Consider the following 16,732-nt stretch of genomic DNA (forward strand, 5'->3'; position numbering starts at 1 on the left):
TTCAATTAAAAAAAATGTTTTAATGTAGAAAGGTTTGATTATATCTGTATCTCTTTAAAAGATGAATAAGAACTAGAGAGGATATGATTATTGTGGCCACATATTCTTTGTGTACCTGAAATACCTCCATGTCAGAAACCATATCTAAGACCTAGAAATATCCTTGAATTCATTTCTGAGCAGCTTCCTTACGCAGTTGAGAAACCAGTTTCAACTCTTAACCATTCTCATCTTTCCATGGCAGGCTCATATCCACTAGAGCCCCTTTGTTTGGTCAAGGCAACTAGTCTTTTGAAATTTTACCAGTGATGTTGTCCTTGAGCTATGAATGCTCAAACTACCACACAATTGCACTCCTCTCACATGCTAGCAAAGTAATGCACAAAATTCTCTGAGCATGGCTTCAACAGTATGTGAACCGTGATCAGATGTTCAAGCTTGATTTAGAAAAGGCAGAGGAACCAGAGATCAAATTGCTAACATCCGCTGAATCATCGAAAAAGCAAGAGTGTTCCAGAAAAACATCTATTTCTGCTTTATTGACTATGCCAAAGCCTTTGACTGTGTGGATCACAACAAAATGTGGAAAATTCTTAAAGAGATGGGAATACCAGACTACCTGACCTATCTCCTGAGAAATCTGTATGCAGGTCAAGAAGCAATAGATAGAACTGGACATGGAACAACAGACTGCTTCCAAATAGGAAAAGGAGTACATCAAGGCTGTATATTGTCACTCTGCTTGTTTAACTTATATGCAGAGTACATCATGCAAAATGCCGGGCTGGATAAAGCTCAAGCTGGAATCAAGATTGCTGGGAGAAATATCAATAACCTCAGATATGCAGATGACATCACCCTTATGGCAGAAAGTGAAGAGGAACTAAAAAGCCTCTTGATGAAAGTGACAGAGGAGAGTGAAAATGTTGGCTTAAAGCTCAACATTCAGAAAACGAAGATCATGGCGTCTGTTCCCATCACTTCATGGGAAATAGGTGGGGAAACAATGGAAACAGTGACAGACTTTATTTTGGGGGGCTCCAAAATCACTGCAGATGGTGATTGCAGCCATGAAATTAAAAGACACTTGCTTCTTGGAAGACAAGTTATGACCAATCTAGACAGCATATTAAAAGCAGAGACATTACTTTGCCAATAATGGTCCATCTAGTCAAAGCTATGGTTTTGCCAGTAATCGTGTATGGATGTGAGAATTGAACTATAAAGAAAGCTGAGCGCCGAAGAATTGATGCTTTTGAACTGTGGTGTTGGAGAAGACTCTTGAGAGTCCCTTGGACTGCAAGGAGATCCAACCAGTCCATTCTGAAGGAGATCAGCCCTGGGATTTCTTTGGAAGGAATGATGCTAAAACTGAAACTCTAGTACTTTGGCCACCTCATGCGAAGAGTTGACTCATTGGAAAAGACTCTGATGCTGGGAAAGATTGAAGGCAGGAGAAGAAGGGGATGACAGAGAAGATGGTTGGGTGGCATCACCAACTCAATGGACATGAGTCTGAGTAGACTCCGGGAGTTGGTGATGGACAGGGAAGCCTGGCATGCTGCAGTCCATGAGGTCGCAAAGAGTCAGACACAATTGAGCAACTGAATTGACTGACGGGGTATTTCCTTTCTCCACTCTTCATATGTAGCCTTGGAACTACAGGAGGCTTGGAAGTGTTGTCCTTTGCTCATCTGCCATACATGAGAACCCTTCAGGGATAGTGTTCTCTCAGGCTACTCGGCTTCTCTCAAGGAAAGTTCAGAATGTATTTGGATCATTGATGTTCAAAGTGATTATTGGTATAATTTAATTATTGTCTGCCTTGTTTGTTACTATTTTCTATTCCTTGCCCTTGATTTTTGTTCCTATTTTTATGTTTCATTCCTTTTTTGCCTTTTGTCATTTTAATTAAATATTTTATATCATTCAAATAAATTAAGGTAAAAAAAAATTTTTTTAAGAAAAGTTCACAAGGCAGGACCTATCAGGTCAGCCATAGTGGTTCTGAGGTATGTGTGTTGTGTGTATGCATACACAAACTTAGACAAAGAGAAAAAAATACATGTTAATGAATATAGAAAAGAATTATATGGGGGGATGGCTAATCCAAGTTTTTCAGTCCTGTTTCCTCATAGCTATTGAGAAATTTTCTTTTCCTACATCTTTTGTCTTTGTAATTGGACCTTATTTTCTCCCTCTTTCCACTTGTATTTTCACTAAGCTTCCTCAGTTCTACAGTTCAGTCACTTAGTCATGTCCAACTTTGCAACCCCATGAACCACAGCATGCAAGGCCTCCCTGTCCTTCACCAACTCCCGGAGTTTACCCATACTCATGCCCATTGAATCGGTTGTGGCATCCAACCATCTCATCCTCTGCCGTCCCCTTCTCCTCCTGCCCTCAATCTTTCCAGGCATCAGGGTCTTTTCAGATGAGTCAGCTCTTCGCATCAGGTGGCCAAAGTATTGGAGTTTCAGCTTCAACATCAATCCTTCCAATGAACACCCAGGACTGATCTCCTTTAGGATGGATTGGTTGGATCTCGTTACAGTCCAAGGGACTCTCAAGAGTCTTCTCCAATACCACAGTTCAAAAGCATCAATTCTTCAGTGCTCAGCTTTTTTTATAGTCCAGTTCTCATATCCATACATGACTACTGGAAAAACCACAGCCTTGACTAGATGGACCTTTGTTGACAAAGTAATGTCTCTGCTTTTTAATATGCTGTTTAGATTGGTCATAACTTTCCTTCCAAGGAGTAAGCGTCTTTTAGTTTCATGGCTGCAATCACCATCTGCAGTGATTTTGCAGCCCCCCAAAATAAAGTCAGCCACTGTTTCCACTGTTTACCAATCTATTTGCCATGAAGTGATGGGACCAGATGCCATGATCTTCGTTTTCTGAATGTTGAGCTTTAAGCCAACATTTTCACTCTCCTCTGTCACTTTCATCAAGAGGCTTTTTAGTTCCTCTTCACTTTCTGCCATAAGGGTGATGTCATCTGCATATCTGAGGTTATTGATATGTCTCCCAGCAATCTTGATTCCAGCTTGTGCTTCTTCCAGTCCAGCGTTTCTCATGACGTACTCTGCATATAAGTTAAATAGGCAGGGTAACAGTATACAGCCTTGCCGTACTCCTTTTCCTATTTGGAACCAGTCTAACTGTTGCTTCCTAACCTGCATACAGGTTTCTCAAGAGGCAGGTCAGGTGGTCTGGTGTTCCCATCTCTTTCAGAATTTTCCACAGTTTATGGTGATCCACACAGTCAGACTTTGGCATAGTCAATAAAGCAGAAATAGATGTTTTTTCTGGAATGCTCTTGCTTTTTTGATGATCCAGTGGATGTTGGCAATTTGATCTCTGGTTCCTCTGCCTTTTCTAAAACCAGCTTGAACATCTGGAAGTTCACAGTTCACCTATTGCTGAAGCCTGGCTTGGAGAATTTTGAGCATCACTTTACTAGGTGTGAGATAAGTGTAATTGTGCAGTAGTTTGAGCATTCTTTGACATTGCCTTTCTTTGGAATTGGAATGAAAACTGACCTTTTCCAGTCCTGTGGCCACTGCTGAGTTTTCCAAATTTGTTGGCATATTGAGTGCAGCACTTTAACAGCATCATCTTTTAGGATTTGAAATAGCTTAACTGGAATTCCATCACCTCCACTAGCTTTGTTTGTAGTGATGCTTCCTAAGGCCCACTTAACTTCATGTTCCAGGATGTCTGACACTAGGTGAGTGATCACATCATTGTGATTATCTGGGTCATGAAGATCTTTTTAGTACAGTTCTTCTGTGTATTCTTGCCACCTCTTCTTAGTATCTTCTGCTTCTGTTAGGTCCATACCATTTCTGTCCTTTATCGAGCCCATCTTTGCATGAAATAGTCCCTTGGTATCTCTAATTTTCTTGAAGAGATCTCTAGTCTTTCCCATTCTATTGTTTTCCTCTATTTCTTTGCACTGATCTCCGAGGAAGGCTTTCTTATCTCTCCTTGCTATTCTTTGGAACTTTGCATTCCAATGGGTATATCTTTCCTTTTCTCCTTTGCTTTTTACGTCTCTTCTTTTCACAGCTATTTGTAAGGCCTTCTCAGACAGCCATTTTGCCTTTTTGCATTTCGTTTTCTTGGGGATGATTTTCTTTTTCTTTTTCTTTTCCCTGTCTCCTGTACAATGTCACGAACCTTGGTCCATAGTTCATGAGGCACTCTGTCTATCAGATCTAGTCCCTTAAATCTATTTCTCACTTCCACTGTATAATCATAAGGGATTTGATTTAGGTCATGCCTGAATGACCTGAATGGTCTAGTGGTTTTCCCCACTTTCTTCAATTTAAGTCTGAATTTGGCAGTAAAGAGTTCATGATCTGAGCCACGGTCACCTCTATAAGTTAGACCTAAATTGGATTTAAATCTAAACCTTTCCTTTTTCTCAGATAGCTGCAGAAGCTGCAAGTCTCATTCCCCTGAACCACACTTTCCTAAGAAACCCACCAATAACTGTTCTTTTCCAGGTCTTTCCTCTACCTCTCACAAGTGATCGTTTCTATTTCTGTTGAATCTTTGTGCTTTTAGAGAGAAAACTGCTGTACGTCTCTCTTTAAGAGCTAAGAGAATCTTTTAGCTTTTCATTACCTATTAAATCACAATTAGTTCTGATCATCAATAGGTCCAAGTGGGGTCATTGAACAAAAACAATCAGAGCCCTACAACAGGAACCTTGTAAAAGCCATGTTACAAAGAGGCATACATCGTTAAAAGACATCTTTTGACGTTCATGCTCCAGGAAGGAAGGAAAAGCCAGGTCCTCCTGGAGGTAGTTGGTGCACACATCCAGTAAAAGTAGAGCGTTAGCCCATGGTCACTTCATAGCCTCCTGCACAGCTCTCTGAGGGTTGCCCGTGTTCCTGTCTGCTCACCCCTGCCATTTTCTAGTCAATATAAAAAAAATGCCTCCTTTAAAAATTGTCCTCTTAAAGAAAAAAAAAATCGTCCTCTTCCTCCCATAATCTAGTGAGTATATTTGTAAAAGTACATTGAAATGGCTTTCAAACCATGTGGTTTTCTATTTGTATAGATTTAGGCCCATTAAAGTCATTGTTCATCGCAGCACTGTTCATAATAGCCAGGACATGGAAGCAACCTAGATGTCCATCAGCAGATGAATGGATAAGAAAGCTATGGTACATATACACAATGGAGTATTACTCAGCCATTAAAAAGAATACATTTGAATCAGTTCTAATGAGGTGGATGAAACTGGAGCCTATTATACAGAGTGAAGTAAGCCAGAAAGAAAAACACCAATACAGTATACTAACACATATATATGGAATTTAGAAAGATGGTAACAATAACCCTGTGTACGAGACAGCAAAAGAGACACTGATGTATAAACAGTCTTATGGACTCTGTGGGAGAGGGAGAGGGTGGGAAGATTTGGGAGAATGGCATTGAAACATGTAAAATATCGTGTATGAAACGAGTTGCCAGTCCAGGTTCGATGCACGATACTGGATGCTTGGGGCTGGTGCACTGGGACGACCCAGAGGGATGGAATGGGGAGGGAGGAGGGAGGAGGGTTCAGGATGGGGAACACATGTATACCTGTGGCAGATTCATTTTGATATTTGGCAAAACTAATACAATTATGTAAAGTTTAAAAATAAAATAAAATTTAAAAAAAAGTCATTTGATTATTAAATCTCAACATAGATGTTTAACACCAAAACTAAAATGAAAATGTGGCCTGTCCCTAATTGATGTGCCGAATGTCCCATTGTTGTTAGTGTTTTAGTCACTCATTTGTGTTCAACTCTTTGCGACCTTATAGACTGCTCGCCAGCTCCTCTGTGCATGGAATTTTCCAGGCAAGATACTGGAGTGGGTTGCCATTTCCTTCTTTAGGGGATCTTCCTGACCCAGGGATCAAACCCACTTCTCCTGCATTGGCAGGCAGTTTTCTTAGCACTGAACCATCAGGGAAGCCCAGATGTCCCATTAGCTAACAAGTAATTGGCTAAGAGCTAGATTTCATCTCTAGTTGAAGACAGAGAGATTTATGTAGCCTTATCACCAGTCCTCCAAGCCACCCTGTTCTGGACAATGGCTTATTCCAGTCAGATTGCTTTCGGCAACACCACAGATATTCTCCTTATGTACAGCGAGTACTTTCTGATCCTTGTTAGCAAAGGGACCTATCAAAATGGAAAAAGGCAAGAGGAAAGTCGGCAGCATGTGCAGTATGCTAGTGAAAAAGGGTGCATCCTTATGCAACTTCTCAAAATTACAAGTCAGATAAAATGCAGGCAAAGTGCAGCATTTCTGATGCTCATATGTGGACCACAGCATCTTCTGATGGGCCACGATTGACCTTGGAGAGGCTCACAGAGTATACTGCAAACAGCAGCCCATATTCATACAGGAAGCAGCAAACCTCCACCTGAAACTCACCATATCTGTCACTGGGAGATGGCTTTCTGGGAAGTAGGCATGAGTATTTCTTTGCAGTTAACAAGTAAAGCAGCCTAGAATCTGCAGACTTTCTGTTTGTTTGACTGCTTTTAAAATAAACAAACACTCTATCAGGATAACTACAGCATCCAGAACTGAGGGTCATCCTATTCAGTCAGTTCAATTCAGTTCAGTCGCTCAGTCGTGTCTGACTCTTTGCGACCCCATGAATCGCAGCACACCAGGCCTCCCTGTCCATCACCAACTCCCGGAGTTCACTCAGACTCACGTCCATCGAGTCAGTGATGCCATCCAGCCATCTCATCCTCTGTCGTCCCCTTTTCCTCCTGCCCCCAATTCCTCCCAGCATCAGAGTCTTTTCCAATGAGTCAACTCTTCGCATGAGGTGGCCAAAGTACTGGAGTTTCAGCTTTAGCATCATTCCTTCCAAAGAAATCCCAGAGCTGATCTCCTTCAGAATGGACTGGTTGGAGCTCCTTGCAGTCCAGGGGACTCTCAGGAGTCTTCTCCAATTAGGTACACCTAATAGCGGTAATATCAATCTATAAAGAAAAAAGGAAAAGGAAACTTTTACTTACCTTTTAAAGTACCAAACCTTTTTGTAATTCTTTTTAACATTCAATATTTAGCCAGATTAACCATAATCCTTTCCTTTCTGATCCCTTTTTGAGCTTGTGTGTTAAATGAAAACTTTCTCTCCTGACTATTAATAAAACCTCTTGATGACTTCCAAGACACCTCTGTCATATAAAATTCCTTTCTGTCTGTATTTTGAACTATTTTAGTGTGAATTCTGTTTGAATTAAATAGAAATGCATTGGAAGTAAGATATGTTGCCATTTGAAAGCTGTGTCCCAAAAAAACTCTTTGTATTGGATTTATCATTCAACTTAATAGTTCCATGTCTCAAAAGTGATTGGTTCAAGTAGTATTTTTTTTTAACACTGGAAAAGACATTAGCTTTACAAGGAATGGCTATTAAAATCTTTATCATGTTAATCAAGTCAGTATATAGGAACCAAAATCAGAAATTGAGAGAAATTCAAACCTTTCTCATACCCTGTATCAGATCCTTTCCTGTCCCTACATTATTTCAGTTGCCAAAGATTGTTCACTTCAAGTTATGAAACTTCCTCTACAGTCTACAGTCTTCTACCAGACTTGCTTTCTGCATTGCCTCTCCCAATTCATCATCTTATCACTCTCCCCTAATTGATTTGAAGGGGAGTGAAGATGATGACTTTTGGGGTCAATGATTAAGGATCACTACTACAACTTCTCTCTCGAGGAGTCTGTGTTTAGCATTTTATGTATGAGAAATAATGCTGGATTGAGTTGAAAGCTAAAACATTTGAAAACCACTGTTGGTACAGGCTGATTTTTTAATTGTTTCTTTCTTTAGTATGAAACTTCAGTTAAATGCATTAATTCGTTCAAACTGTAAACAAAGAGCAAATAAAACTTAATATATATGGAAATGGAAACCCACTCCAGTATTATTGCCTGGAGAATTCCATGAACAGAGGAACCTGGGTCTGTAGTCCACGGGGTGGCAAAGAGTCGGACACGACTCACAACACACACACACACTATGCCAGACTCTGCACTTGACACTGGTCAAGAAAGACACAGTCCTGTAGTCAAGAGCCTATAAAAGAAAGGCAATTTAATCAATGATTATATAAAATTATGGTAACACTGATACATACAGTCATTGATGATAACAAAGGAGCCAGTGTAGATTGAATAATATTAACAATGGAGTCAATGTAGATTGAATCCTCACTGTGATGTAGGCACTAGAATAAGGGCTTCATTTGCTTTACCTAATTTTATCCTTATAACCACTCTATACAGTAGGTACAATTATTATCCCCACTGTACTGATAAGGAACTTGGACCTGGAAAGGAACTTGTCCAAAGTGACAGAGAGGAGTGGAGCTAGGATTTGAATCCAGTTTGTGGATAGAATGCAGTTCTAATCTCAGAGCCCCATTCTTAATCTCTCTGCCTCCATCTGCTGCAACAGAAGCAGCCTCACACCCAAAACCTCCCTTGCAAGTTTCTCACTTGAAACTGGAGATGCATGATGGTTTTTTGAAAATGAAAGTCAGTATCAAAATATTTGAAATGTTGCTGTTAGGAACAAGCTCATTTCATTTGTTGAAAGTGAAGTGAAAATGTTAGTCACTCGGTTGTGTCCGACTCTGCGATCCCATGGACAGTAGGCCACAAGGCTCCTCTGTCCATGGAATTCTCCAGGAAAGAATACTGGAGTGGGTAGCCATTCCCCTCTCCAGGGGATCTTCCCAACTCAGGAATCAAATCTGGGTCTCCTGCATTACAAGCAGATTCTTTATCTTCTGAGACATCAGGGAAAGTTTCAAGTAAAGGATGAAGCTCTTCAGTCACTCAGTCATGTCCAACTCTTTTTGACCCCATGGACTGCAGCACTCCAGGCTTCCCTGTCCGTCACCAACTCCCAGAGCTTGCTCAAACTCATGTCCTTTGAGTCGGTGATGCCATCCAACCATCTTATCCTCTGTTGTCCCCTTCTCCTCCTGCCTTCAATCTTTCCCAGTATCAGGGTCTTTTCCAGTGAGTCAGTTCTTCTCATCAGGTGACCAAAGTATTGGAGTGTCAGCTTATGCATCAGTCCTTCCAATGAATATTCAGGACTAATTTCCTTTAGGATTGACTGGTTGCATCTCCTTGCAGTCCAAAGGACTTTCAAGAGTCTTCTCCAACACCACAGTTCAAAAGCATCAATTCTCTGGCACTCAGCTTACTTTATGGTCCAACTCTCACATCCGTGCATGACTAATGGAAAAACCATAGCTTTGACTAGATGGACCTTTGTCAACAAAGTAATATCTCTGCTATTTAATATGCTGTCTAGGTTTGTCATAGCTTTTCTTCCAAAGAGCAAGTGTCTTTTAATTTCATGGCTGCAGTCACCATCGCAGTGATTTTGGAGCCCAAGGAAATGAAGTCTGTCAATGTTTCCATAGTTTCCCCATCTGTTTGCCATGAAGTGATGGGACCAGATGTCATGGTCTTAGTTTTTTGAATGTTGAGTTTTAAACGAGCTTTTTCACTCTCCTCTTCACCATCATCAAGAGGCTCTTTAGGTCCTCTTTACTTTCTACCATATGTGTGGTATCATCTGCATATCTGAGGTTATTGATATTTTTCTCGGCAATCTTGATTCCAGCTTGAGCTTCATCCAGCCTAGCATTTTGCATGATGTGCTCTGCATATAAGTTAAATAAGTAGGGTGACAATATACAGCCTTGATGTACTCCTTTCCCAATTTGGAATGAGTCTGTGGTTTCTGTTTCTTCTTGACCTCCATATTGTTTTGCTACCATCTTATTTTATAAACAAATTCATAAAGAAAAAGAATTATTTTCATTGGGAAAATCTGAATTAATCAAGTTTAGTGAAGCTGTTATAAGCTGAATCCAGTATACAAGCCATCTGAGGAAGCATTATCATATGACTGTGATTGATAAAGGAATTAAAGGCAGTGATGCAGGCTCTGGAAAGAAAATCAAAAAGTGATCTTTAGTCTTAACTACCTTGCTGGTGCTAAAAGAGAGAGAGTAAGGTAAACAACAAAATATTACAGCAAGGGCTTTTAGCCACATGAATAATTTTTCTATCTGCCATTTTCAAAACTGCCTTTCCTATTATTGAACATTGTGGCGTAGTGGTAAAGAATCCGCCTGCCAATGCAGGCGACACAAGAGATGTAGATTCGATGTTTGAGTTGGGACGATCCCCTGGAGAAGGAAATGTCAAGCCCCTCCAGTATTCTTGCCTGGAAAATTCCATAGACAGAGGAGCCTGGCAGGCTGCAGTCCATGGGATCCCAAAGGGTCAGACAACCGAGCATACACACCACACAGCCATCTTATAACTCTTTATTATAACATTGCAACTTTATAGACTCTCTGGATCCTTTTCCTATTTTCTTCCAGCTTCCAATTAATTTTTTTTTACCAGTTTCTCCTAGTTTTAGTAAAGTGAAAGTATTAGTCACTCAGCAGTGTCTGATTCTTTGTGACCCCATAGACTATATAGCCCACCAGACTCCTCTGTCCATGGAATTCTCCAGCCAAGAATACTAGAGTGGGTAGCCTTTCCCTTTTCCAGGGAATCGTCTCGACCCAGGGATCAAACCTGGGTCTCCTGCATTTCGGGCAGATTCTTTACCATCTGAGCCACCAAGGAAGCCTGGTTTTAGACTATGAGCATGAAAAAATAAAATAGGAAAATCAAATCTGGCATGGCAGAGTATCTCTTTGACAAGCACACCCTGGGGAACAGTGATAATGAAAGCCAAACCTCCTCAGCCTGGCTTCCTATAGCCACAGGGGTGATGTCCCTGGTCACCAAGCCCGTACATGCGTATTTGTGCTGCACCTTTTCTATAAGTTGTACCAAAATGTCTACTTAAGTTCTTTCCTTAGTACCATTCCCTCAGATAAAGTAATTGGTACCCCTCCCCCCAAAGGAAAATCAAATTGATTCTTTTCTCCAAATGGATGTGTAATTGGGAAGGGTTAATTTTACATCCATACTGGCTCTGCTTCTGTGACTTTAACTCTTCTTTTGCTGCTTTTGTTATTATAGGCATACTTAACGGCCTGCCCCAGGGAGTCCTGCCTGCCCCTCCTCCTCCTGGCCCTTGGCTGGGATGCCTTTGCTTGGTTCACAGAGAGACAGCCTGACCCCACCCACCTGTGAAGGACTGTGACTCTCCTGAGTTCTTTGTGTGGGAAATGGCGCCCCTCATCTGCTGCTTACTGGAGTGGCTCAGAAGTTCACATCTGGAGAGCTAGAACTGCAGATAGATAGCTGTGGCATCTTTGTTTGTTGATGTAATAGCAGGTATTCCATTTCATACCACCAGTGAAATGACTGTAAGGAAGTGAAACTCACACATCCCCTCCTGAGGCTTGCCATTCTAGGAGACATTTGCAAGAATTAAATGGTCATTTTTACTCTATGTCCTAACCTTCCCCCATCTCTGATCCATAGAAGAACCTGGCATCCGGGCCCCGACAAGATGGTTATTTCAAGCCATTAGTCTGCCATCTTCTGGGTCAGCTGGCTCTCCAAAGTTGTATTCCTTGCCTCAAGATCTCAACACTCAGATTTATTAGCTTATAGTGCAATGGGCAGAGCGAGCTTGGACTGGGTAACAGATGCAGGATGTGGTCAGGACTAGGACAACAGCCATCAACTACAATGAGAATCAGCATGCCATAAGTGCATTGTATTATTATTTTCTATCTGTACCTCTGGTTCTCCACTGAGACTATTCAATCTTTGGTAGTAAGGACAATATGTTTTCATTTCTGTTTCCTCAGTACATAGTTGAATGTTTGATACAGAGAAGGCATGGAAGAAACTAGTGGATGAATGGAGTGAATGAATGAATGAAACAACAGAAATGGCAACACTCACATTGTTACCATGGCAATACTCATAGTGTTACCTCCCTCTCTCCCACTGACTACTCAAGTAATTCCATAATAACTACTCAAGAAGGCCCAGAAGGTACAGTTTTTTTAAAAAACACATGCAAATCCTCAGAGAAGTTGTATACACCAATATTTTCTTTCTTTTTCTCCACAAAACTCTGAGTTGTCAAGCAGTAGTTTAGAAACACAACACTGTATATCCATTCCTGTTTGGTTTTGGTTTTAGATTAGTGGAGCAAGAATGAAAGGGTATACTATTTCTTTCTATCCAAGGATAATCTAATCTTGCAAAGACAGTTACCAAAGTCAATAACAATTCCTACTCAGAAGACAAATAGTGTCTGAATTGGATTAAGGTGAAAGGAAAGTGCCTGCTGCAGCTGGTCAGTGAGGGACTCGGTGTTTATGGCTTCATTACAACCTTAAGTGGTGTATCTATATTTCTTCTGTGTTTAATGAAGCCACAAACAACCAACTCTTTATTGAGTGATACTGGAGAGTTTTTTGCTTTTAACTTGATGTATTTCAATTCGTGATTAACTAGCTATCCCACATCAGGTAACTCGGAGGGGTGCTTTAGAGACAATTAGCTAAATGTTCCTCTGTGTTAGCCACAGAATCAGGAAAAAAGATAAGGAGAATCAATAAGACCAAGCCAGGGTAGAAGAGACCATTCATCTTCCATCAAGATCATTGGTGGACTCATCAAGCTGCCTGTCACGAGAGAAAACGGCCCCACTCCGTCTCTCTCCCTCTCACTCCTGTGTACGTAGTTCGGCTCTGGCTGCTAAGTGACTTGGCTGTTGTGTTGTTCAGTTTTCAGGACTGTATCTCCTGTCTTTCTTCACCATCCTCCTCGGGCTGGTGCTCTACTCGTCCACCTCCACGTACATAGCCCAGGACCCCCGGGTTTACAAGCAGTTCCGCAACCCTTCGGGACCCGTCGTGGACTTACCAGCCACAGCTCAGGTGGAGCCTTCGGTCACCTACACCAGCCTGGGCCAGGAGACCGAAGATGAGCCCCACGTGCGTGTGGCCTAGGATGACACCCTCCCTGACCACTGAGGACACCTCCACGGCTGTGTGTCCGCCCATCATCTCTGTTTTGTACATAGAGAAAGGTATTTATTAGGTGCAGTTTACGGAGGTGGACTGCAAGGTAGCAAATCCGAAAGCCTGTAAGAGGCACACGCTAAACATCCCTGGAGATGCAGGCTCTGATCCACCTGGAGGGATGCCTACCTAGGGTGTATCCTGGTCACACACACACATACACCACCACCCCCCGTCCACATTAATTACTGTGAAAATGTTTGAATCAAAAGCAAGTATTACTGTTTGTATGATTATGGTTACTGTTATGATAGCGACTTTCAGGAGGAGGTTTTGTACTCCTGATGGGAACTCTCGCCAGACCCACATGTAGTTAGCATCACTCCCACTTTTCTATGGCAAGTCACTTTTTAAGAATCACACTTTATTTTTGTGCACCTTCTCTGAGTGCTGCATGCCACAGGGGCCCCACCCTACGACGCTTCCTTATCCTAGGCACCTGGGGGCTCATGGTTCCCTCTGTTACCTGTTGGATCGCCTGCTCAATATGTATTTCGTGCTGTGACCCTTGTGGGGAGTGGCAACTGACCATATAATTCTCTATTCTAGGAATAGATATAAAACAAACATTTTAGCCTTTTTATATTTCAACCTCGGATTACTCCAGGCCATTGCCTTTCTGTTGCAACTCATGATTCTGCTAATCAAGTCCTTGTAATAACAGGATAAGGAATGTTCCATTTCTGTGGCTTATGGGAAACCCCAGAGTAATATCACTTGTGCTTAGGGTACTATCTTTTTTAAAAAAATCTTTCTGTCCCTTCCTATGTTCCCTCTTCCAAAAAAAAAATTAATTTTCCTTTTCCCCCTAGATTTCTTTAGTGATAATATGGAGATCAATCAAGGCAGTGGAAAAAGCCATGGTCCTCTGCCCTTTTTGTGTGACACCCTTTTGAAATATACCGGCATGGAAATCATCTGGATTGTGGGATATCATTGGTTGTCTGGCCTCCCAACAAAGTCAGGGTGCTGCTGTGGAACAGCCTCTGACAACAGCTCATCTGATGCGGCCATTGTGTAGTAGTAAAAATCTCACCAATGAAAAGTCTGGCATTTTTGGTCATATTTGGCATCCATTCGATAGCAGAATATATCAACACAGCATTCTTATGGATACAGAGAATATTCCAGGGTCCTGATAGGGCTTTGAGGGGTATGTCACTAATCTAATTTTGTCGCCTTTACAATAGCTCTTTCTTCAAATGCAGAGAATCAAGAAACACCACAGAGCTCTGTGATTTACAGTAGATTCTCTTTCTCCCTATCAGTACATGCACTAGTCTTTACGTTTGGCTGGCTTCAGTATCATTCAGAAAGATCCTCGACAGAGTTACAGGATTTGTAAAGGAAAAACAAGTGTTTGAAACTTTGGGCAATTCAAACCAGTTGAAGTTAAGTAAGCAAAGCAAAACTCCAGTGGGGTCTCTGTAAGGTAGAGAACAGATTGCAGCTTAGTCAGGATTCCCACACTGGCCTGAACAAGTCCTAAATAGACCTGCAAGCGTCCCATGCTATCAGTCAGCGCCCACGTGGCACCTCTGTCTGCCCTCTACCCTGGGGACAGGGAGTCCTGCCTTGGAGTTGGAGCAGACAAGTTATCTTTCCTTATATGCAAATTGTATGCTCATCTCCATTCAGCCCGCTTAGAAGCCTGTTTTATTTCTAGTGAAAAAAATCAACACTAAAGCTGTATCAAATCAAAAGAACTTTGCCAATGTTTGCTCTCTGCTACCTGTCAAACCAATTAAATACCTTTCTCTGACTATTTTGTCCATTCAGATCTGAAGACCTTTAAAGACTGTGGTTTTATTTTTGTGTTTACGTTCCTTTGGTTTGCATAATTTGTCTGATTTATTGCATTTTTAGTATTTATTTTCAGCCAAATATTTTCATCTTTTTTTGTTCATTTTTATGACACTAATTTGTAGATGCTTAGTAAAATCTTAAGAGAAATAAGTGGATAAAAGTATTTCCAAGTCAACTCAGTGGATGCAAATTTTTTTTTTTAATTTCAAAAAGGTTTGCAATCAATGGATGGCTACAGGTTGCCATGTGAATTGTTTCCTAGGATATTTTAACTGACTCCAAATTGTATGGAAACCAAGTGTGAATGTTAAGGTGAATTCACTATATACCCTTTATCATCCCATGTCCTTGTACACAAGACTTTCGTGTCACTGGGGTGCCTCACCGTGTTGGTTCTTCTCCATTTAGAAAGGCTGATAACATACTCAAATTGTCTGAGATTCATCCCATGAATCAGGAGTTCCAGATTGGCCTTTTGGGGGAAAAAAAGACAATAGCAAGAAACAAACTCTTTTTCTGTGTTAAGACATCAACCCTTTGGGAATGGGGTAGGAAATGGGAGTAGGGCATCATTAACTCTAGCTGTTTGAGTTTCTGGAATTTCATAACCTCAGTAGACACCAGCAAGAATGTCAGCTTTTCAATCTACCATAACTCTCTCTTCCACAAATAAGACTTTAGCAATTTGTATAGAATTTGGCTGGGTAAGCAAACCATAGCTCTCCTAAGTCTCGCTCGAGATAAGTGGTGGTCCTCACTTACTCCATGACAACTTGCACTGGGGCTAGCGCTCACCTTGGTCACACCTTCCCACAGCTCCACACTCGGAAATACACAACCAAGTAGACCAAGCAATGGAAAAATTGGTACCACTGTGTCCCATGAAAATGTTTCAATGTTTAGTTTAGATATTGCTAACTTGTGCTATTAACCTTTTGACAAGCGTGTAGTATTGTTCGTTTGGGGTTTGTTTTTGATTTGTAACCACTTAGTAGTCCCCAGCTAGCTACCAGTACAGATTTTTACCCCATGGGTAGGATTCTACTGTCAAGCCACATAAATAACAAAGCACACTAATCCCAACACTGCAAATGGAAAATATGAACCAAAAAAGGAAATTGACACCAATAAGTTGAACAAACTCTCCATTTTTGATATTTGCATGCTCCCCTATGGACTGGCTGTGGCAATGTAATGCCTGTATAATGTTTTCAAATAAAAATAAATGCTTTATGAAAGCACCAAGTTCTTGGTTTTCTTGAGTGTTTGTCTGCTCTATGACAACCGGGGAAGCAGCTCTCATGGGATGCTAGAAATAGCAACGAAAGTAGATAGCAGGGTACATGTCAAAATAAAAATCAGAAAGAAAATATTTCCAAATTAGGAAGGGCACAGTTGGTCTCAGAGCTGTAGCTTCAAAAAGCCAAATTAAACACGTTTGTAATTTGCAAAATTAATTATTTGATGGGTGCTTAAGGAGACAGCGGCTACAACCTCTAAACCCACATTTAAAACATATGTAGGGCAATTATAAATTTACCCTCAAGAAACTGTTTCTCATAAGGAAGAAAGTTCTTTGTATGCTGCCCTCGGCACAATGCCAGGCGTAAAGAAAGAGCACGACATTTATAAAGCAGGGCTGTTGATGTTTCTGCTCTGAACTTAGACACAGGATTGTCATGGTTACTTCTCCACTAACTGTTGTTGTTGTTTAGTCCCCAAGTCGTGTCCCACTCTTGTGACCCCATGCACTGTGTAGCCCGCTAGGCTCCTCTGTCCATGGGATTTCCCAGGCAAGAATACTGGAATGGGTTTCCATGCCCTCCTCCACCACTAACTGCAGT

The 16,732-nt window shown here is 41.3% G+C and overlaps 1 protein-coding gene across 1 annotated transcript in view; it reads left to right on the forward strand.

The window, feature by feature from the left end:
- Positions 1-16,133, forward strand: part of SLC35F1 (solute carrier family 35 member F1) — a 419,337-nt gene extending 403,204 nt beyond the window's left edge. Inside the window, exon 8 of the mRNA XM_006071447.4 lies at positions 12,786-16,133. Within this exon, the coding sequence (XP_006071509.1) occupies positions 12,786-13,010 (225 nt within the window). The 3' untranslated portion in view covers positions 13,011-16,133. The remainder of the gene's footprint in view (positions 1-12,785) is intronic.
- The last annotated feature ends 599 nt before the right edge of the window (positions 16,134-16,732 follow it).

The sequence above is a fragment of the Bubalus bubalis genome, chromosome 10 (genome assembly GCF_019923935.1).
Source record: "Bubalus bubalis isolate 160015118507 breed Murrah chromosome 10, NDDB_SH_1, whole genome shotgun sequence".
In the NCBI taxonomy this organism is placed as follows: domain Eukaryota; kingdom Metazoa; phylum Chordata; class Mammalia; order Artiodactyla; family Bovidae; genus Bubalus; species Bubalus bubalis.